This window comes from Acomys minous (genome assembly GCF_964271855.1).
Source record: "Acomys minous genome assembly, chromosome: 5".
NCBI lineage: Eukaryota > Metazoa > Chordata > Mammalia > Rodentia > Muridae > Acomys > Acomys minous.
In genome coordinates this window covers 93,205,179-93,228,222 of record NC_140494.1, presented here as the reverse complement: position 1 = coordinate 93,228,222, position 23,044 = coordinate 93,205,179, and the positions used below count along the sequence as shown (strand labels likewise).

The window sequence follows — 23,044 nt, the reverse complement described above, 5'->3', positions numbered from 1 at the left end:
AACACTGCTGAGAAAGCTGGCACGACTGTGTAATGACAACCTTCCTCTCTGAGGACTGACCCTGAGGCAGACGGACACAGAACACCTGGATCAACAACTACTGTGGGAAAGGATCCAAGAGCATTTCTGGGTGAGCACTGTCTGTCCGTAGACAGCACAGACCAGAGCACACGGTGGGATGCTCGACAAGCTGACTTAACTCCAATTCACCTGGCATCTACCGAGTGCTAGGGAGGCATCTAAGCTCCTTTGGGATGAGGTATATCTCATCCCCTAAGCTGTGGACATGAAATTCAAGTTCTGCTACCACTTGGCTTTTCCACTACATCACAATAGCTCCTGGAGAATTTAGTCTACTCAAGGAAGGCAGCAGAGGAGGTGAATACCCCCAACTTCACCCCTCCTTGCATACTAGGTAACAAGCTGTACACATGCTCCTGGTAATGGCCGGGCAGTGGATAAGTGAGTGGTGTGTGCCTGGTCCACACAGAAGAAAAGAATTTAATAGGAAGCTGTTGGTCCTGTACGTTTTACCACTGTACAATGAAACACAGTGGAAGAAAAAAGAATTTGCTAAACTTATTGTTCACTTTCTTTTTCCCAATTAATGCCACCCCATAAATAATTCCAAATCGACACAATGCATTTCAGGACACGGTTCATCTGAGATATAAACAGGAAATGACACTGGACAACAGTGAGTATGACAGAATGCTCTGTGGCTCCTCCTGAGCTCAAGTATCAAGGAAGCATGTTTTCTTCTCTGTGTGTGGAGAATCAATCACACATGCTCATTTTCAGGAAAAAAAAAAAAAAGAGCAGTGGGTCCATGTCTATACTCCACTGGCACCTCTCTTAAAGACAAAGGAATGAACACATAAAAAGGGCTTCAAACAGATTTTTCCACCACTAAAGACAAAAAAAGAAACCTTTCAGCTAAGGAAGAAAGAAAGAAAGAAAGAAAGAAAGAAAGAAAGAAAGAAGGAAAGAAAGAAGGAAAGACGGACAGAGACGAACAGACAGAGCTGGGGATGTATCAATGGTAGTGTCCACTCCACATGTACAAGGCTCTGACCTTGATCCTAGTGTGAAGAAGAGAAGGAACAAACTCAAGCAAGGCTCTAAGGCAACAGCTCCACACACTATTTTATAATGCCACGGTTCACAGAGCCACCTAAGTACAACTTTCCTTTCATACAAAACATAAAAGGACCAGATTGTTTCTGAGATTGGAGAAGATGAAGGGCCCTTTGAGGTGCAAATGGAAACAAAACCATCAATTAAAACATGCCTCAATAGTGAAATAACAAAACATCATCTTGCCCATCTGATTGGCAAATTTTGAAATGAAGGCAAATATACCAGCAGTAGAGTTGAAAATAGGCATTTGAATATAGTTGGCAGAAAATTTGTGGACAAATGGATTGAACTAGAAATTGTCATAATGAGTGAGTTCACACAGAAGCAAAAAGAGCTAAATGGTATATACTCACTTATATCGAGACACTAGCCCAAGGTGTACGTCCCCATGAAAAACTGTACCTACCAGAATAATGGGTAAGAGGGGAGGACATCCTATTGAATCTTTAGGTGTGAGAAGCCTGGGAGAAAGAGGAAATGGAAGGATCCAGTGGGTCCTGGAAAACTACAGGCGAGTCTGGGCCCTGGGGTCCTCCGCAAACTGTGGCAACAGCCAAGGAAAAAATAGGCAGTAAAAACCTTGAACCCCTACCCGGACTAGCCGATGGACATTCTCCACTGTTGAGTGGAGAAGAAGATCTAACTCTCACACAAACTCTGGTGCCCCATATTTGATCATGTCCCTTGGATGGAGATGCCTGGTGGCACTCAGAGGAAAGATAATAGGTCACCAAGGAGAGACTTGATACCGTATGAGCATATTCAGGGGGAGGAGATCCCCCTCAGACACAGACATAGGGGAGGGGAGTAGGGGGGGGAAGTGGGAGGAAGGGAGGGATGGGAGGATACATGGGATGGGCTAACAACTGAGATGTAATATGTATAAATTAATAAAAATGTATTAAAAAAAAAAAAAAAAAAAAAAAGAATATAGTTGGCAGAAATATAAATTTCTTCAATATCCCAGAAGCAATTTACAAAGAATTGTCAAAATAGTTTTGATTTTTTAAAAAAGATTTATTTACTTATGTATGTGAGTGCTCTATCTGCATGTAAACCTGCAGACCAGAGGAGGGCATTAGAGGGTAGAGATGGTTGTGAGCCACCATGTAGGTGCTAGGAATTGAACTCAGGACCTCTGAAGAGCAGCCAGTGCTCTTAACCATCTCTCCATCCCCAAAATAATTTTCTTAAACAAGGCATGGTGGCTCACACCTGTACTCCCTGCCCATGAGAGGCTAAGGCAGGAGACTATCATACTTGAGGCCAGCTTAGGCTGCACAACTAAGACACCATAGTTCCCCCACCCCCACCCCACCCCACCCCACCCCCTCTCTCTCCCTCTCCCTCTCCCCCTCCCTCCCTCCCTCCCTCCCTCCCTCCCTCCCCCCCCCCCCTCTCTCTCTCTCTCGCTCATAGTTTTTTGAAACAGGGTTTTTCTCTGTGTAATAGCCATGGCTGTTCTGGAACTCTCTTTGTAGACCAGGCTGGCCTCAAACTCACAGCAATCCATCTGCCTCTGCCTCCTGAGTGCTTGGATTAAAGGCATGCACCACCACGCCTGGCAAACACAGTTTTCTTACTCATAAGAACAAATCTCAAATGCATCAAGCGAAACAGTGTAACAAACTTCATATACTGCCATTTAGACTCAAAACACTAACTGATCTCCCACCTTCTTTAGATTACTATGAATCAAAACCTACACATTATATAGACTATCATCTTTAAATAGTTCTCTGTGTGTGTGTGTGTGTGTGTGGGACTAGAGAGGTGGCTCAGAGGTTAAGTGCACTGGCTGCTCTTCCAGAGGTCCTGAGTTAAAATTCCCAGCAACCATATGGTGGCTCACAACCATCTATAACGTAATCTGATGCCCTCTTCCGGCCTGCATGTGTACATGCGGGCAGAGAACTGTATACATAATAATAAATAAATAAATCTTTAAAAAAAATAAAATAAAACAAAAATCCATTAGTGTTATCATTTTTCCCACTTGGTTTTTTACTTTTTTTACACTTGGTTCCAATAATCAGGCTCCAAATGAAAACCATTTACAGCATTCACTGCACTGATACATCCAAGTCTGTTAGTTCCCTTCCTCTTCTTTTCCCTAGGGATTATTTGTGGGAAAAGCCAGGGACTATAGCTCAGTGGTAGAATACTTGTACAAACTAAAACAACACAAAACAGCAGCAAAACTCAAACAGGTTACCTGGATGGGATGTACCTCCACTAATACAATGTTTGCCTAGAATGCACAGAAGACCAGGGTTCGATTCCCAGGACATATACTAAATGTGATGGCGCATGCCTGTAATCCAGTGTATAGAAAGTGAAGACAGGAAGATCAGGAAGTTCAAAATCATCTTTGGCTACAGAGTAAGTTCAAGCCCATCATCTTAGAATACACAAGACCTTGTCTTAAAAACAAAATAAGCGAAGACTTTTGTAGCACACGCCTTTTGGTCTAGTGTCCAATTATAAGTGAATACAGACTATGTGAGTCTTTCTGCTTCTGGGTTAACTCACTCAGTTTGATCATTTCTAGTTCCATTCATTTGTCCACAAATTTCAGGATTTCCTTGTTTTTAATAGCCAAGTAGTATTCCATAGAGTAAATGTACCACAGTTTCTTTATCCATTCTTCAACTGAGGGACATTTAGGCTGTTTCCAGGTTCTGGCTATTATGAATAAGGCTGCTATGAACATGGTTGAGCATATGTCCTTGTTGTATGGTGGAGCATTTTTCTGGATATATTCCAAGGAGTGACTCTAGGTAAGAGAAATATAGGAGATGGGGAAATAGAAGGACCCAGAGGGTCCCAGAAACCTACAAGAAGAACATCATGATGGGTGGATTGGGACCCAGGGGGCTCTGATCAAACTATTGCACTAACCAAGGACAATACAAGTAGTAAACATCTACCCAATGGACAGGACATTCTCCACAGTTACGTGGAGAGCGGGGACTGAGTCTGATATGAACACTGGTGCCCCATATTTTACCATCTCCCTTGGTGGGGAGGCCTGGTGGCATTCAAAGAAAGAATAAGCAGGCTGAGGCTACCAAGATGAGCCTTGATAGCCTATGACCATATAGTTGGGGAGGAGGTCCCCCTCAGTCTTAGACTTAGGGGAGGGGAATAGGGTGAAAGCAGGAGGGAGGGAGGAATCGGAAGATACAAGTGATGGGATAACAATTGAGTTGTAATCTGAATAAAATTAAAATTAAAAATTAAGCAAAAATATAAAACCACACAGGCCATTTTTCCTGGAGTCCATACACTAGATTTCACCAATAAGTCTTATACATCTTTTGACTCGTTCAGTTTGTCTGCCATGCATCCTGTCAGCTGCAGAACACTCCACAGACTCGGTCTGGTTCAGATGCCATTTTCTGGGTTGAACACTCCCACAATATGACACAATGGAAGGTATGTAGCACTAGGCACATATAATGAACGGCCATCCCTCTCCAGCTTTAGGAAAGCTGAGGGACTTGCTACCATCTGGTTGCCCCATCAAAATACTCCTCGTCAGTCTTTTTCAGACTGCTATTGACAGCAACCACCCAGAACTCTACTTCATTAGGGGATGAAAATGGTGTTTTGCTTATTATCTGGGAAAGAAATTTCTCTCAAGTTACTGATGAGGAACTCCCTGAGAATGGCCAGGGCAAAGGCTTGCCAGCTTTCAGAAGGTATAGTGATGTGTGTGCTCTGTCATCTCTCCCAGCCTCTCTCCTGAGACAGAGCTTAGCTATGTAGCTCAATCTGGCTTCCAACCTCTGCCTCCCAAGTGCTAGTGTTACAGTGGCACCAAGTCAAAACAAAACAAAACAAGAAACCTTCATGATTCAGGCAGTGGTAGTGCATGCCTTTAACCCCAGCACTCAGGAGGCACAGGCAGGTGGATCTCTGTGAGTTTCATGACAGTCTACAAAGAGACCTAGGCTACACAGAGAAATCCTGTCTTACCAATCAAAAACACCAACCAAAAAAACAAAACACACACACACACACACACACACACACACACACACACACACACATTCTCATGATCGCTCTTTTATTGGAAACTTGAACAAATATCTCATTTGTGTTTGTTTGTTTGTTTGTCTATCATTTGATAGAATGGCTCGCTTATTTTGCCTAGGCCGATCTTGACTGATTGGACTTAACCAATCCTCCTGTCTCATCTCCCTTAGCAGTATATGCTTACTTTTAAATTTTTCTTAGTCAAGCACTTTTTATTAGCAGGCTATTCCAATAAACTGACTGCAGTATGCTAGCATTATGTTCTGTTTTGCTTTGTTTCCATTAAAGAAGTTAAAGAATGTACATAAAACAAATAAACAAACGAACACTCAGCGATGCCATAGGGGTAGAAGGACACTGCAGAAACACGACAGCCACTCTAATACTTCCAAATGGCACAAAGGACTTTTCATTACCTGTTGAGCTGTGGCATCCTGTTGGACATAAGCTACCTGGGCTGGATCTGTAAACAGAGTCTAGAGAAAAGCAAGCAAACATATCAATAGATCTTTCGACTGCTCACCTACACAGGAAAAATTACTCTGCAAAGCACCAACTCCTAGGAGAGTTATCTTGAATCATAGCTCATAATCCTTCATTAACACAGGAGATAAAGACCGTGCTCCTACCCTTGGCCCTTCATTCACAACGCTCCAGAGATTGAGTGAGCAACCATCCCAAAAGACTAACATGCTTCAATATTCTACTCTCAAGCAGAGCCTCTCCTGAGGTTGAACATCACAGCTAATTAAAAAGGCATGTCATGGAAACATAAAAGATATGCCATGAACGGAGTGCACCATTCATGCCAAACTCTACTCACAGGGAGACTTGTGAGTCAGTGAAACGGGCTGAGAGGTGGGAGTACACAGAGGAGTGTCAGGAACACAGGGTTATAAGCCTCTACAACAGCAACATGTGTTAACACCAAAAGAGTAGAAAGAACATAAATTGAATTTATAGTCCACGGGTTCTTTTTTGATAAAGCCAGTGGGTATAATAATGGTAATAAGGAAATGTAACCATCACAAACACTTAACAACTAGAGAAGGGTCATTTCCCTGTGTTATAACTAAGACATGGTCAGTATCTCAAGTCCAGAAAAAGTCACTCTGCTAAATCTTTTGACAGACTTTGATTTGCCCATGGCTTTCATAGATCTATGGGAATAAAAGTTGCATACGCCTGGTTCCAGAGGAATAGGAAGGACAGGTACAGGAATTGGAGACTTCTTCAATATCACATTTAAAATATTACCAAAATTCAGGCATGTAGTAACACTATAATAAGCTAGCACTTAAGTACGGCTGTCCTTCACATACAGTCTCTTAAGTCGTACTTTAATACAGCTAGATGACTAACAATAAGCCAAGGCATTCCTAAAGTACCTATTGAGCATTCGGCAATTTCATCTTTGTATAGACTAGAAATATACTCATGAGGTGAATCTCATCTTTCTTAGAAATGATGTGCGCCTCTTTCTTAAATATTACACAAGGACAATTTTATGACAAGGATCCTGCCATAAAAATATTCATTAAAAAAATCAAATGAAGCCAGGCATGGTGGCATATGCTTTTAATCACATCACTCAAGAGGCAGAGGCAGGCAAATTTCTGTGAGTTTGAGGCCAACCTGATCTACATAATAGTGAATTTCAGTTCAACCAGAGCTATGTCAAAAAACCCTTTAAAAAAAAATATGTTTAGGGGCTGACACTACAGGCCACTGGTAGGGCATGCACTTAGCATGCATAAACATCTGGGTTCAAATGAAACACAAAATGAAGAAATAATAATAGTAGTATAATGTATTGCATACTTACTGTATCCTCGGCCTTCATTAGTAAGTGTGAGTGTGGTATGTGGGACCTGTGCATGTAACATGTATGTATGTGAGACATTATACACACTTTGTACATTGTAAAGTGCCAAAGACAATATCTGTATCACTCTTCCAGAAATTCCAAGTCAATGGCAAAAAATAAAAGCTATACTGTAAAGCTTTTGTGAGTATCCGCCTCAGATTCTGTTATAGTCCTATACCAGTACATTACTAACAAACAACAGCGTGAGCTAGCAGAAGGATCCTTTGCTTACACACTTCACTGAAATAATCTGTATGCTTTCAGTGAGCCAATTCTGATTTAGCTATACACTATGTGGTGTGTACAGAACAAATGCCTGGTGCTGGACACTCAGTAAAGGCAACAAATTGACAACCACTTCAGTGGTCAGTGGAGAGAAAGGCTGACATGAGACTGGAGCTGTAACTCATTTTTGTGTATAATTTAAATAAATGTACCATCTCTTTCCTTGCCAAATTAGTTATACACTCCTTGATAGTACAAATCTTATCTGAATGTTTACCGAAGCAAAACATCCAGGACAGACAGCGGACCCACAGTGAACGTAATTGGTGTATTAATTAGTAAACAAGTCAAAACCCATTCTTCACATGCCTGTGCAGCTTCTACTGGGTGGATGTACACCAGTGTGTGCTCTGGACCATCCACGGACGTGTAGGAGGTACCATCTGCTGTGTACACCACCTGCTGGGGTGGACGGACTTGGTCATCAGTGTATACAATCTGAGCCACAGTTCCAGCATCCGGAACAAAGTGCACCTGGGGAAAAAGCAGTCATGCATGTTGCATCTGTCTTTATAAAGCAAAATCAAACTCACAGAGGCATACAGCCAATGAAGCACAGTTGAGCGGAAATACCCATAATGCAAGGAAGGAAAAGGAAGAGTGATGCGCCTTCACCCTGCTGAGCTACAGCCCAGAAGGCAGGACACACAGACCCTCTCAGTAATTTACTGCTTAATGTTAGAGAGCTGACTTGAATTCTTTTGCCTTAAAAACCCAGTATAAACAGACAACTTCTGGTGACTCAAGAGGGGGCAATTAATTGATCCTGGAAAAGCCACTGCAGATTCCTGCATGACACCACTGCCAAAATACAAAGCACAACTTTGCTCTGTGGTATAAACCTAAAAGCAATTGCTTTCAACACATCATAAAAATTCTATTTTATAATGAATATTGCTTTTCAGCAGACATATTAAAATAATGTCACCTTCACTCCTACACATTATTTCATATGTGAAGGACATACTGCAGAAGGCATCACGAAATGTCACAGAATCAATGGATGTGCTGGAACGCCTCCTTGTCAGCTAAGTAAAGAAGCAGAAAACCTTGATGAAGTACTTTCAAGTGGTTCTGGTCAAGCAGTTCAGCTGTCCCCAGGGAAGTGTTCTTCTGTGCCCTAAGATCTAGAGAACTAAAAGAATTGAGTTGTATAAAGTCCTCTCTGAGCGGTCGGTATGGAAGACTAACTCTGTGGAGGCCCCAGCACGGCACTTGCCTCATGCCTGATTCAGAAAGTCTACAGGTGGATAGCCAAAGCACACATCTGGGGGAGAAATAATTGATGTGCTCACGTCGCTGGTTGGCATCCTTACTCTTAGTGAGTCGCCACAGGCCCTAATGCTTCTATGGCAGTTTTCTCCAGTGGGAAGTAACAGATTTCACAGATGACACATAAACTAACTTAATGCCCAGAAAGAATGCTAGAGGCCAAGTGTAATTGAGCACCACAGGAATACAACAGATTTCCTGCTAAGTGATTAGGCTGTCTTCTATGTACATTTAATTTATGCCTGAAGATAAAGCACACACATGGGGACATTAGGCTCACAGCATATCTGCACAGCTCCCACTGCTGTACGGTAATCTTGTGACCTCAGATTTATATTACAATTTTCAACTTTCTCATTTATACCAAAGCTTTAAAATGGGGGAGAGACATTTTCCTCAGAAAATGAGAAAGCTAAGCTTTTCCACTTGGCTTTCCTTACTCAGAGTCTACAAATAAGAGTTTGCAGAACTTAGGAGCAGAAAAGACTGGAAATTAAAAACGTAGTGGCAGATCCTGACCTCAGCTCCCCACAGACAGGGACTCTGATCACATACACAACCTCACCAAAGCATCTCTCTCTCTCCCCTTCCTCCCTCCCTCTTCCCCCCTCCCACCCCCCACCCCACCCCACCCCCGTCTGCTTTCTCACACACGTTCTTACTATGTAGCCCTGGCTGGCTTGGAACTCACTAAGTAGACCAGGCTGTCCTTAAACTCACAGAGACCAACTGCCTCTGCCTACCCAGTGGGCATGTGCCAGGATTCCTCACCTTTTCTCTTGCTTTTGGGTAAACACAATATATAAATTAATGAAGTAGTCCTCAAAACAGTTTCCAGGAGAAAAGCAGTTCTCAATTATTCTACTGAAAGTATCTCTAGAACCATTTTTCTCTAAATTTTAGACTGCAACCTTTAAGTCATATTATACAATCATTGTTACTTATTAGAGTTGATTATTAGGTAATATTTGCACATTTAAATATTTCAAGGTTGATTTTCTGATTTTGACAATGGTACTATGGTTTACAATTTAGTGAAAAATTGGACCAAAACCTTTTGTTTATCCTACTGTTTAAAACTGAGGTTATGGGCCTAGCTTGCCTTACATCATCACTTGGGAGGCAGAAACAGGCAGATCTCTATGAGTTCAAGGCCAGTCTAGACTATATGGAGGGTTCTAGGCCAGCCAAGACCCGTCTTAAAAGAGAAGATGGGTCACTCACTTTATAAACATTCCCTAGGCACCATAACTCATGGGAACTGAAACCCTCTAGGGGCTAATGTAGAAGAGGCCATCAATGATTTGGGGTTTTCAGGATCAATAGCACAGATAAGGGAGAGTAGTAAAGCAGCTCCTACTAGCACAGTGCAGAGGTGAGGCCTGCAGGGCCGAGGAGCTTTACCTCACAGGAAAGCGGTCAGTAAAGCCAAAGTTAACACATTCCAGCTTCCGAGCAGGTTCTCCCACCTGCTCCCGCCCAGTCACTCTCACTACAGACAGACGCTGGCATTTCTTTAGCTGTCAGCAGCCACCCAACTAAAAGAGTGCTGCCCACAGAGAGCTGGAAGAGACCGTCCTTTACCTGTGCAGTATTCTGTTCATGGTCCGCAGATGTCGGCCACACATGGGAACTTTCATCTTTGGAATCCATCTTCTCCTTGCTGGACAGCTCCAAGTCTGAGCCACCTACAGCAGCAGCGCAGGACAGAGGACACTCATCTGTCTTGTACGTCCTGAAAACACGTGCTCATGGACGGCAGGAAGGTCTCTGCAGGACGCCTGACAAAAGACAGGAAAGGGGCCAAGGTTTAAGTGGACGGCTATATTTTAATAAATTAGTTTCAACCACAAAGAGGAGAAAAGTTTTTGTTAAAATGTAGCACATCTTGGCAAAGGGTAAAAATAATTTATTATTTGTGGCAATAATATACCACATACCTGCTATATCTTGGACAATCATTAGATGTATGTATGTGTATACACATGGGCACAATATATAGAATGAAACCCTAATTAAAAGTATTGAAAGCAATCTTATTTTGAGAAAAATTATTTTCCTATAATATTATAGGCTTATGCCCAATCTGATCACTCTGTAGACCAGGCTAGGCTCAAACTCAGAGAGATCTACGTTCCTCTGTCTCCCAAGTGCTGGAATTAAAGGTGTGCACCACCACTGCCCAGCTAGACCAGAATTTTTCCTGGTAGACATGACCTCATACACCACTACCACTTCTACTAAAAATGAAGAGCAGAAAAATAAAAATGATAAAACAAGGGAGAAATAGCTGATGAAATAAAATGAATTTTCCAGCTTACAATACAAACCTTGTCTTCCCTTCCATCAGGTCAGTACAGGAGAGAACAGTGAGCAGTCAAAGCCTTTCCAGACATCAATACACTCAAGTCTACATTTTGAAACCTACATTTCAAAAGTACATTTTGAAAGTCTACTTTCTAAAATAAGACTCTTAAAATATTATTTTTATTATCTGAGGGGAAAGGGTTCAAGATAGGGTTTCTCTGTGTAGCCCTGGCTGTCCTCGAACTCAGAGATCCATCTGCTCTCTGCCTCCCAAGTGCTGGGATTAAAGGTATGCACCACTACAGGCTTTAAAACTTATTTTTAAAAGGATTTACTTATTTATGTATATGACTGTTTTGCCTGTATGTAGGTATACTACACGTGTGACTAGTACCTAAGGAAGTCAATACAGGCCATCACATTCCCTAAAACTGGAGCTACAGATAGTTGTGAGCCACCCTGTAGGTGCAGGGAACCAAACCCAGGCCCTTTACAAGAGCAGCGAGTGCTCTTAACCACTACTCCATCTCTCAGCCCACTAAACAGACTCTTAAGGTAATGATCTTCCCTTTGGATGAGAATGATAAAACTGGCATCCTACAAACCACATGAGATTCGCCATTCCTGATCCACCTCTATTACAGCAGGCAGGAAAGACTGCTGGCCAGCATCCACCAGAGCTTTCTCCATTATCAATAAAAATTATGCTGAGAGGTGTGTTCCTGGACCACACACACTCCAACTTCTAAGCTAAAATAAAGCCCGATGAAGGATGCCTTAATTCCCCGTCAGTACCTAACCTGAACTTGGGAAATGCATGGACAAACCGCATAGCAGCCACCTCATCAAAGCCTGTGAACAGCCTATTCCTGCCTTCCTCACCCCTGCCCTACACTGCCCCCACCATACTCAACGGTACCTAAAACATGGCTGAACAGTAGAATGTAAAATGGCATAGGGGAATTTTCTAGAGAAATGGGAATATCCTGTTTTTTAAATCTGTACTGGAAAGGTTGTTATGCAAGAAACAAATATGTTAAAAATCTACACTGAGATTCTTCAAATAACACTATTTACCATGTTTACTTTATTTTCCTGCATGTGGTAGATGTGCATTACATATTAGTATATAATTACAAATAGATTAGTTACTTTCTGTTGTGATAAACACCATGACCAAGGGGTTTTTGGGCTTTCAGTTCCAGAAGATTAGAATCCATAATGGCAAGAAACAGGCAGCAGGCAGGCATGGTAGCCGGAGCAGAATGAATGCCAAGAAGGAGCAGAATGCCAAGAAGGAGCAGAATGCCAAGAAGGAGCAGAATGCCAAGAGCTCACATCCTGAACCATAAGCACAAAGATGGGAGAGCAATGAAAGTGGTCAAATGTCGAGAGTCTTTAAACTCGCAAAGTCCACCTCTAAATAGCATCCTAAACCTCCCCAAGTAGTTGTACCAACTGGGGATCAAGTGTTCACATAAGGAGCCTGTTGTAGGACAAGAATCGCCACACAAACCACTCAAACCCCAATCTTCGTGAGATGTTGATGGCTCATTGAGTGAACACACACCCCCCAAGACAAGGCTGACTGCTACCCAGGCCACAGAAAGGACTCAGGAACCTAACTGTGACACTGGTCGGTTTCTTTTTCTTTTTTTTTTTTTTTTTTTGGGGGGGGGGGTTGTTTTTCGTTTGGTTGGTTTTGGTTTTTTTGTTTGTTTGTTTGTTATCGAGACAGGGTTTCTCTGTGTAGCCTTGGCCATCCTGGACTCACTTTGTAGTCCAGGCTGGCCTCGAACTCACAGCGATCCACCTGCCTCTGCCTCCTGAGTCACTGGTCGGTTTCTAAGATAGGCCTTTTATAAGAAAAACTGTAACCAGGTAACAAACATTTAACCAGGTAGGAAGCACAAGGAGGGCGGCAGTACATAATTTTGACCAGTTAAACACAAGAAGAATCTATTTTGTTCTGAGAACCTTGTATCCAGGAAGCTAGACAAAGCATTTTAAGCTGACTGGCTAGGATATAGGCTCTGGGACTTTGCAGTTCCTCACTGTCCTGGAGAAAGGAACATAGCAGGGTATTATTGTGGTTTTGTTTAAGTAGAATATATATCATTAATTCAAGCAGAATGTTCAACAAGTATTGAGTTGTAAGTAAAAGGCTGTTCAAGCTGCAGACAGGTAGAGGCTGAGAACATGAACTTAATTTCATCTTATGATCAAGGAGACTTAAGAACAAAATGGCTTCTGTTCTGCTAAAGACAAAAGCAGGTGTCAACAGAGGGGCTACTTTTAAACAGTTTACAACAGAGCCTCTGGGAGACATTGTCATTCAAACCACCACCACAGGCTTGCATGTGTGGGGGTACACATGTATGCACATGTGTATAGAGGCCCAAGGTTGATCTGTCTTGCTTAATCACTCCATGGTACTTACTGCAAGGTCTTTCCTGAACACATAGCTCAGCGATTCTGGCTAGCCAGCTTGCCCTGAAGACCCCACCTAGTTCCCACATGCTGAGCACGCAGGAAGCCACCACCTACGCCTGGCTTCTACTGGGCTTTGTGGATCCCACACTCAGTCTTCATGTTTCCACGGCAAGAGCTTTTCCACGGCACCATCTCTCCAGTCACAGTTTTCTTTCTTTTCTTCTTTCACCTCAACCATTTCAGAAGAAGCTAGAAACACTGTTTCTTTGCCTTTTTTCCTTTTCTTTTCTTTCCTTTCTTCTTCTTCTTCTTCTTCTTCTTCTTCTTCTTCTTCTTCTTCTTCTTCTTCTTTTTTATATAGGGTCTTGCTAAATTACTAGACTAAGCTGGGTGGTGGTGGCACACACCTTTAAGAGGAAGGCAGATTTCTATAAGTTCAAGGCCAGTCTGATCTACAAAGTGAGTTTTAGGACAGCCAGGGCTGTTAAACAGAGAAACCCTGTCTTAAAAAAAAAAAAAAAATTCACACCTAGTTTCAAACTCCTGGGCTCCTGTGCTCATCTAGTATTGGCCTCATGAGTGACTGGAGTTACTGGTGCGCCAGCATCTACTGACCACCAGATTCATAAGGAACTAGGCCCTAACCCTGAGAGCCCTCTCAGAGGGACAGGACCATAATCAAAACCACACACACGAGACTGAAACAGCAATTCTGTTTTACTCACAGACCTGCCTAATATTTTGTCAGCTGTCGAATTTACTGTCCTTAACAGCCAAGGGAACACTTTTCTGGCTATGATCCAATCTGGTGCCAAACACTTTTCACTGAGTGTGCTCACTGCCATGTCCCTCTGCCTACCTCAGTCCAACAACTTCCTGTTGCTGGTCTTTGGTGGCCTGACCACTTTTGAAACACACAGAACAGTCTTCAGTTTATCTGATTTTTCTTTGAGGTTGCAATTGGCTAAAAATTGAAAGAGTACAAGTAGAGGCAGTGGGCAATCACCCTCCTCAAATCTCTTAGCCACTCTTCAGGAACAATTCCTGAATCAGTTTCTTGTTTGTTTGTTAGTTAGTTGGGTTTTATTTGTTTGATTGTTCAGGACAGGGTTTCTCTGTGTAGCCTTGGCTCTCTTGGACTCCCTTTGTAGACCAGAATGGCCTTGAACCCACAGAGACCCGCCTGTCCCTGCCTCCCTAAGAGATAAGATTAAAGGCATGTGCCACCATGCCTGGCTTAGAATCAGTTTCTTGTTTTTCCTTCCAAAGGCATTTTATTCACATACAGACAAATGCATATACATGTTCTCTCTCTCCAACTGCAAAGAACTGAATTATTGGTTCCTTATGAGGTAACACCTCTTCCACCCCTGTTTGCTCTATACAACAACCTATTTTGTGCACCGTTCCATCTACATACATTTTCTTCATTTTTTTAATTCCAGCTGCATAATTTCTTTGTATGAATACATTGTAATTTATTCAACCATCCTTATGCTGATAAATGCCTAGGTTTTGGGGACCTATGAAATAGCTCAGTCCATAAAGTACTTGCCTTATAAACACCAGAATCTGAGTTCAATCCCCAGAAACTATATAAAAAGCCAGGTGCTGCAGCTGTTAAGTTCTAGGCCAGTAGGTAGTTAGTTTCTGAAGATTGACACCCAAGGTTGTCCTCTGGCCTCCCAAGTAAGTGTAGGTGTATTTTTTAATCCATTTTATATGGGTTCTTATATCTACCATGCAATCCCTTACAATATCCAATACCAGGTAGGAGAGACAGAAGGTTAACAAGGAGAGGGGATGTTGAGATCTTTTTAGACTACTTCCTGCTGATTAAGGGTGTTGAGTTCTCTGGGGCAAGTCCAATCTTCATGTCCTCAAGATATCCCCAAGATATTGCCTTTCTTCTCGACCACTTGACAAACCAACAGCAGCAGGAGCAGGAAGCAGCAGGAGCAGGAAGCAGCAGGAGCAGGAAGCAGCAGGAGCAGGAAGCAGCAGCAGCAGGAAGCAGCAGGAGCAGGAAGCAGCAGGAGCAGGAAGCAGCAGGAGCAGGAAGCAGCAGGATGAAGAGCTGTACCCCCTCTCTTTGGCCTCTGGTCTTTTTATACCCTGTCTAGGGTCCCCAGAAGTAAACTATCTTCAGCTGGCAGAATTACAAGGGCTGGAGAGATGGCTCAGAGGTTAAGAACACTAGCTGCTCTTCCAAAGGACCCAGGTTCAATTCTCAGTACCCACATGGCAGTTCACAGCTATGTGTAACTCCAGTTCCACGGGAATCTGATACTCTCATACAGATACACATGCTGGCAAAACGCCAATGTAAATAAGATAAAAATAAATAAATCATTTTCAAAAAGAAAAAGAGAAAAAAGAATCAGGCCCCTGCCAAAGACTCAAATAGCCTGCTGCTGCTGTAGACAATCTCAAGTAGCCCCATATCCCATGCCTGGGATTAAAACAAAAAATGTTTATATAACATAACTGAGCTTTTAAGACATCAAAACCCTCACTACAAGTAAGTGCATATCTAAACATCGCACACATCAATGGTCACAGTCAGGTGAGTACTGGTAAAGATCTGCTCCACCACGTGTGGCCATTTAGGTGTTCTCTGATCTTTTACTGTGACGTGATGCATTTGACTTTGGACAGCTACTGGGACTGTGGAGGCTAGTACTCCATATTCTCTTCTCCAAGAAGATACTGAAGCAGGTGACGTGGCTGTGTGCAGTGAGATCACTGTTAGTTTCTGAACTCCACACTGACGCTCACCTACCCTGCACTTAGTGCTGTGAGCACACCTGAGGCACAGAGCACAAGAGCACTAGTGGCAGGGACCTGGGACAGCCTCAGCTGGAAGAAGCAAGCAGAGGGTGTGGGCTCCCGCCTGGGTTTTAATAGCAACAAAGTAACCTTGGGCAAATCTCAAACCGCCTCTTTCTCTTTGCTCTCTGTTAAATGGTGGTCCTATGGTCATTGAGAGATGGATGACATAAAACAATGGGTGAAAAGTGCTTTAGCATAATGTTTGCTACACAATATGCAACCATTTTTTAAAAGCTACCCAACTGTGTTACAGTCTCCTCCTGCTTATCTTAAGCCTCTCTGTTCCTTAAAGTCAAAGATTAGGTTTTAACTGCAGACATGAGGAAGGACTTGGGTGATTTTTGTTGAGTAGTTTAAAAATATCCTACTGTACAGAGTACTGAGGAAGGATGTCTAACAAGAGACGCTCTGAGCTCACTGTCTAGAGGAGAGGAAATGTAGAAGATGTTAAGGAGAAAGCAAACACCAGAAGGAGCAGGGCAATCCTTCCAAATTCAAGTGTCTTTGGTAAATCTTACTGGATCAAGAAACGGTACATGAGACTAAGCATCTGCAACTACATCAAGCAGGGCTTGGGAGCGGCTGGGGAAGGGATTACAGCGTAGTGTGTACAGAAGAGGAAAGACATGGGATGGTCTGTTTCCAGGAAAACAATAGCAGTAACCTTTAGCAATGAGGTTGAGACTGGAGAAAATAAATTTCTGGAGTGTTCAACCCCCTTAAACACCCTCTTCTCAGTCATTTTTGAGTTCCTATCCTGTCACTTACCCACTGCCCCACCCGTCAGCATCTGTTATCTCATCCAACCATCACTGTGCCATTCTTAGCTAATGCCACTACTCCAGAACCTTCTGAGAGGTCAGAAGCTTCAAGCTCCAAGGAACCCAGCTCCGTCATATAAAATAACAGAACTTGCTTCAGTATTTAAGAAATTCCAGGACTGAGGATGCCTCTCACTTAGCGGAGTGCTTGTTGCACACACACAAAGCCCTAAGTCAGTTCCTAGCACTCCGTGTGGTACATGCCTACACTCACAGCACTTGGAAGGCAGAGGCAGGAGGATCAGAGGTTTAAGATCGTTCTCCACAATACAGTGAACATAGGCTACAAGGGACCCTTCCTCAAAAGAAAAAAGAAATTCCATGTCCATGGTTTTTAATTATGCTCTGATAACAGAACATCATGAAATATTACCATTTCCATATATATAGATATAGATATATAATTGTTTAACCATTTGAAAAGCAAGAGTTCAGCACAAGTTCAATCCTTGAAACCTACTTAAAGGTAAGAGACCATCAACTCAATCAGCTATCTTCTGACTATAAGGAATATGTCATCGCGCACACGCATACACACACACACACACACACACACACACACACACACACAAATAATTTTTTAAAACTTACTCATTTTTTAAAAGTAAAGATGGTGGTGCTAGAGGGATGCCTCAGTGGTTAAGAGCACTTACTGCACTAGCAGGGACCCTAGGCTCTGCTCCCAGTGCCCCGCAGTGACTCATAACCATCTGTATCTCCAGTGCCAGGGGATCCGATGCCGTCTTCCAGCCTCCCTGAACACCAGTCATATATGTTATGTATACACACACATGCAGGTAAAACACTAGTGCACAAGAAACAAAATAAATACGTATTGAGAAATAATAAAAGGTAATGATATCTTATCTAGGGATAGGCAGGCTAGGGAGAGGACTCAGTCATTAAAGCATTTACAAATGGTTACATAAGCTGGGCATGGTAGTGTTGCATACCTGTAATCCCAGCACTTGGGAGGCAGAGGCAAACGGTGCTCTGAGTTGGAGACCAGCCTGGAGTCCAGGACAGCCAAGGATACACAAGGAAACCCTGTCTTGAAAAACCAAAAATAACAAAACAAACAAAAAGCAAATGGTGGTGATTTTTTTTACATGTTTTTCCATAATAAAAAACCAAAATAAAAAGTATTCATAGATAACTAGTAATAATCAATGTCCCATTTCTTCATGGTGGAGATGGGATGTCACTGGTCTCTTTTCTCACAACAACCAGGAACAAATCCATGGCATCAAGAGACAAGAGCTGGAGCATTCAAGAACAACCCTGCCTCCCAACCCTTTCTCCACCCAGCCAAATTGGCATTGTGCACTCGCTACCATTGCAATCTCCTGGGCTCAGGTCTTGAACTGTGGCCAACATCATCCTTCTGAAATCCTTGGCATCCAAACTGCTGCTTAGGCAGCGGGCTAGCTGTAATATCGGTAGCAGGGGCAGCCAACGTCACTGCAGTCTACAAGTTTCATCTCAGCTGTGCTCCTTATCTCTTGAATTATATTTGCAGCAGAGCTGGTGCCATGGGAAACTCAATGAGAGCTAGTCTCAGAAAACACTGCAGTTACCCAAGGTGCCTGCCTCTAAGGCTTTCTTTTAGGAAGAGGAAGCGGAAGGAGGACACAGCAGTGGGCTACAGAGGATGCTCCCATTTGGCTCTCTGTGTCTAGGCAGGACAGGTCATGCTGGAGCCTAGGTTAAGAGCCCGCTCTCATACTCCTGTCCTCACCTGGCTTCTTACTTCATAAACTCTCTAGCTTTTGCGCTAGAGAAGTAGACGCTCCTACCAAATGTAAGCCTTTCCTGGGGACAGAGCCCTGTGCGAGTGGCCAGGGGGAATGGGCTCTGACTACTGACCTGGTTCACATGGGCTTTGGTTGTTGCTGTTTCTTTTTTATGCAAGATTTAAGAAATTCCCGGGCGTGGTATAAATGTGAAATGTCCCACTCCCCCACAGGCTCCTGTGCTTGAATACTTGGTCCCCAGCTAGCAGTGCTGTTTCAGGACTTTAGAATGTGGGCCCTGGCGAAAGGAAATAGGTCAGTGGGGAACTGAACTAAGGTCTTATAGCTTGGCCTTGTTCTCTGTTCTTTGCTTTTTGCTAGCTGTATAAGCAAGCAGCAGCCATGCACTGCCCCCACCATGGAGCCACTGGCAAAATGCCTTTCCCATCCTGATGTCCCTCCATGATACATTATATTCACTCAAGGACCAAATGAATCCTTCCTACTTTCTGTGGTTTTTTGTCAGGTACTTGGTTAAACTAAGGGGAAAGAGAGTGATAGTAGACGCTCCTACCAAATGTAAGCCTTTCCTGGGGACAGAGCCCTGTGCGAGTGGCCAGCGGTAATGGGTTCAGTGATAACTCAAATTCCTCTCAGACAGCATCCAAGGGGCTCACACTGAGCAACTCAGGTCACTATCTCAGGTTCAGGAAATGTATAATAGGTTCAAAAACGTATAATACAGTACCAAGCCAGACAGCCAGAGACAACCCTATGAGTATGAATGAAGCGCCACATTAAAGTTGACTACAAGTGCAATGAAAATAAAGAGCTTTTCTTCTGTTCACATTTGGAATGTGAGTTAAAGCTCTTACATTTCTGACTCCGGGGACAAATAACTTTAGAACTGAGGAAAGAAAATGTACTAAGTTTAGTTCTAACTGGTAAAAGGAAACTGGAGCAGAAATACAACAGGCAAATAACAGAATAATACAAATGCCACTACACATTTCTTATTCTTGCTATGAAATATACAAACCTACTTGATCTTCACATGTGTGCTGGCTAGTTTCATGTCATAAGCTGCTTGACATGAGCTAGCATTGTTTTGGAAAAGGAAACCTAAATTGAGAAAGTATCTCCTCCAGACTGGCCTCTGGGCGAGCCTGTGGTGCATTTTCTTGATTGGTGGTTGACGTGGGAGGACCCTTGGGCTGGTGGTCCTGAAGCGTGTGAGAAAACAGGTTGAAGCTGGGCGTGGTAGCTCACTGCTTTAATCCCAGCACTTGGGAGGCAGAGGCAAGTGATCTCTGAGTTCAAGACCAGCCTGATCTACAAAGAAAGTCCCAGGACAGCCAGGGCTACACAAAGAAACCCTGTCTCAAAAGATCAAATCAAAACAAAACAAAACAAGCAAACAAACAAACCCTGAGTCAGTAACAGAACTCTTCCACCGCCTGTTTCAGTTCCTGCCTCTAGGTCCTGTCCTAACTTCCCTGGATGACATTCTACAAGCTTTAAAGTGAAATAAATCAGTTCCTTCCAGTTTCTTTTGATCACAGTGTTTTATCACAGCAATAGAACCCTAACAAGGACAGTATAGTTTCTAAGTTTTGAAAATAATTGCAACAAACTGCTGGAACTGCTGCTGTAAGGTGGGAACGAACAGTCACATGTACATAACCAAACACCATGCCTTCCTGCCCAGGAAGGTTTTCCAAGTGCCTGAGAGTGCGGCTTCATCTGCCCTTTACCTCAACAGCTGACAAGGTCTACTCTTGCTGTGGCTCTGGAGAGAGAGGTTATCACTTCTACTACCTGTTTGCATTGGGTAGCCTAGTCTCTGTAGCTGTGCAGTACGGTGTCCATCACCACCCATTCTGTCTACAGAACAAGTTACAGGACGGGCAGGAATATAACAGAAACTCTGTCTCAAGAACAAACAAATAAAAGGCAGGGGAGGGTTGGGGACTATTGCTTAGAGAGAGAATACTAGCATAGCGAGGGTTTGGTCCCCATACTGCAGGAAGAACAGAGACTATGCATTAAATAAAATTCTTTCTTTCTTTACTTTACTTAGGCCTTTATAAGCTTGAAAGTTTTCTTTTCTTTTCTTTTCTTTTTTTTCTTTTTTCTTTTCCAAGAGAGGGTTTCTCTGTATAGCCCTGGCTGTCCTGGAACTCCCTCTGCAGACCAGGCTGGCCTTGAACCCAGAGATCTGGCTGGCTCTGCCTGGGATTAAAGGTGTGTGCTGCCACAGTCCAGCTTGGAACATGTGTATAACCAGGGAGGTCTAAAGTTAGAATGAGTAAGAACTCGGCAATAAGGGCTGTTACATATATTTACTGCCAGCACACTTAACAACTGCTATAAATATCAACAATGAAGCTAAAAATGAGCGCTCCAATTGTAAAATCAACAAAATCCATCAGAAATAAAGTTTTATGCTGTTGGTTGGGGATGAGCATTCAGAAAAGCAGCCAGACGCTGGTGAGTAAGGGAAGGCAGATCAATTTTGGAGTTAAATAGCCATTTGATTTTATGAGAGTGAACAGTTTCAACTCTAAAATGGTTGTATAATGCATCCTAAAGAAAAACGCCTTGGGGTTATCTGTTGCTCTTGCAGGTGTCCTACACCTATGTGGCAGCGCACAACTACCTGTAGCTCCAGTTTGGGAGATGAGACCTCTGCTGGCCTCCACAGGAGCCTGCACACATATGGTGCACGAATCTCATGCTGGTGCACATATGCACAAAATAAAAACGAAATAGAGATTAAGGTCTTGGAGGAAGGAAAGTCTGTTTACCAGGCTGGAGAAATGGCTTAGTGATTAAGAACACTTGTACTTACAGAGGACCTGGGTTTGGCTCCCAGAATCCATATAGTGGCTCACAACATCTACAACTTGCAATTCCAGGAGATTTTACACCTTTTTTTGGCTTCTGCAGGCACTGCCTATACATAGTACATTTACATCCATGCAGGCAAAACACTTATAAACTAAAATCTTTTGAAAATTTATTTACCTTTATTTTATGTGCATTGGTGTTTTGCCTGTGTGTATGTCTATGTGAGAGTGTCAGATCTTGGAGTTACAAACAGTTGTGAGCTGCCATGTGGGTCCTAGGATTTGAACCTGAGTCCTCTGAAAGAGCAGTCAGTGCCCTTAATCACTGAGCCATCTCCCCAGTTCCATGTAATAAAATCTTAAAATGAAAGGGAAAAAAAAATGTTCCTGCTGATTTTCTGACCACCATCAACTTTCGGCTATGTTTACGTAACCGCAAGAGAGCTGAACTATGATTTCAGAGTGAACACAGCTTGGGAAACAGAAGAGACGCAGGGGCAGGTAGGTGTGACGTCAGTCAGACACGGTCAGCAGCGAGCCAGGCGCTCACTCTCTCTCCACGCAGAGTCCTTCAAGCCCTTCTTGCAGGGCAATAGCTCCTTGCTTTCCTTGTGCACAAAAAATTTCTCAGACCATCGATGAAGGCTTTCCTTCTAAGAAGGATCCTGATTTCCAGGTGAGTTAGGGCATTCCTTTCTTCGTGCCTCAAAGGAGGAAGCAAGCAAATCTTTCCTGTTAACCCAGGGGGTGTGGGATTTCCCCTTCTAGTTCAGATAAGAACTTTTCATGGACCAAATCCAAAGGCGACTCCTCCCATCCCATATGACAGTCTGCTCATGAGGCAGGAGGCTCCATCGTCCTTCAAAGGAATCCCTACCATTCACTCAAAGAAAAGAAAAGCCCAGGTGATGAGACTTGTTGGGGGTCTGGGTCTGTCAAGCGTACATGAAAATCTTGGGAGTTCAAAAGGGCTCCGTGTGAGTTCTAAGGATAACAAACCTTGATGTCTGCCTTTGCCTGTTCATTAAGACCAGCTGCTTGGCTGATAAGATGTGAACACAATTTCAAAGAGAAAGCTGTCAGGGGCCTCTGTTCTGCACTCAGGAGCTGCTAAATAGGCTCAAAGCAGCAGCAGCACAGTGTGTGTGTGTGTGTGTGTGTGTGTGTGTGTGTGTGTGTGTGTGTGTGTGTGTGTGAGAGAGTCGGGACAAATTCACGGTGCTGGTGGAGCACACAGGCACCCTCGCACTGTCTTTCTTCCAGGCCCTCTGTCCCCTGGCAGGCTAGTGGCATTGTACCTCAAGGTCTGAGCTGTTTTATGGCTGGTCTGTTGTCCAGATGGGTCCACTGAGGGCCAGCCCTTCCAGTGTAGAAGAAGCAATGTCAGAGTGTACTTGAGGGACCGCGGACCTCAGCTTCTGAGTCCAGTGACCTGAGACTAGCCAACATGGCATTCCTCCTGTC

At 43.3% G+C, this 23,044-nt stretch overlaps 1 protein-coding gene across 1 annotated transcript in view; it reads right to left on the bottom strand.

Annotated features, from left to right (window-relative positions):
* The window catches only part of PRDM10 (PR/SET domain 10), a 117,995-nt gene that overhangs the window by 64,838 nt on the left and 30,113 nt on the right, over nucleotides 1-23,044 (bottom strand). Inside the window, exons 2-4 of the mRNA XM_084781121.1 lie at nucleotides 10,190-10,386; nucleotides 7,643-7,807; nucleotides 5,598-5,657 (exon numbers count right to left, since the gene is read on the bottom strand). Coding sequence (XP_084637247.1) covers nucleotides 5,598-5,657; nucleotides 7,643-7,807; nucleotides 10,190-10,258 — 294 coding nt within the window. The 5' untranslated portion in view covers nucleotides 10,259-10,386. The remainder of the gene's footprint in view (nucleotides 1-5,597; nucleotides 5,658-7,642; nucleotides 7,808-10,189; nucleotides 10,387-23,044) is intronic.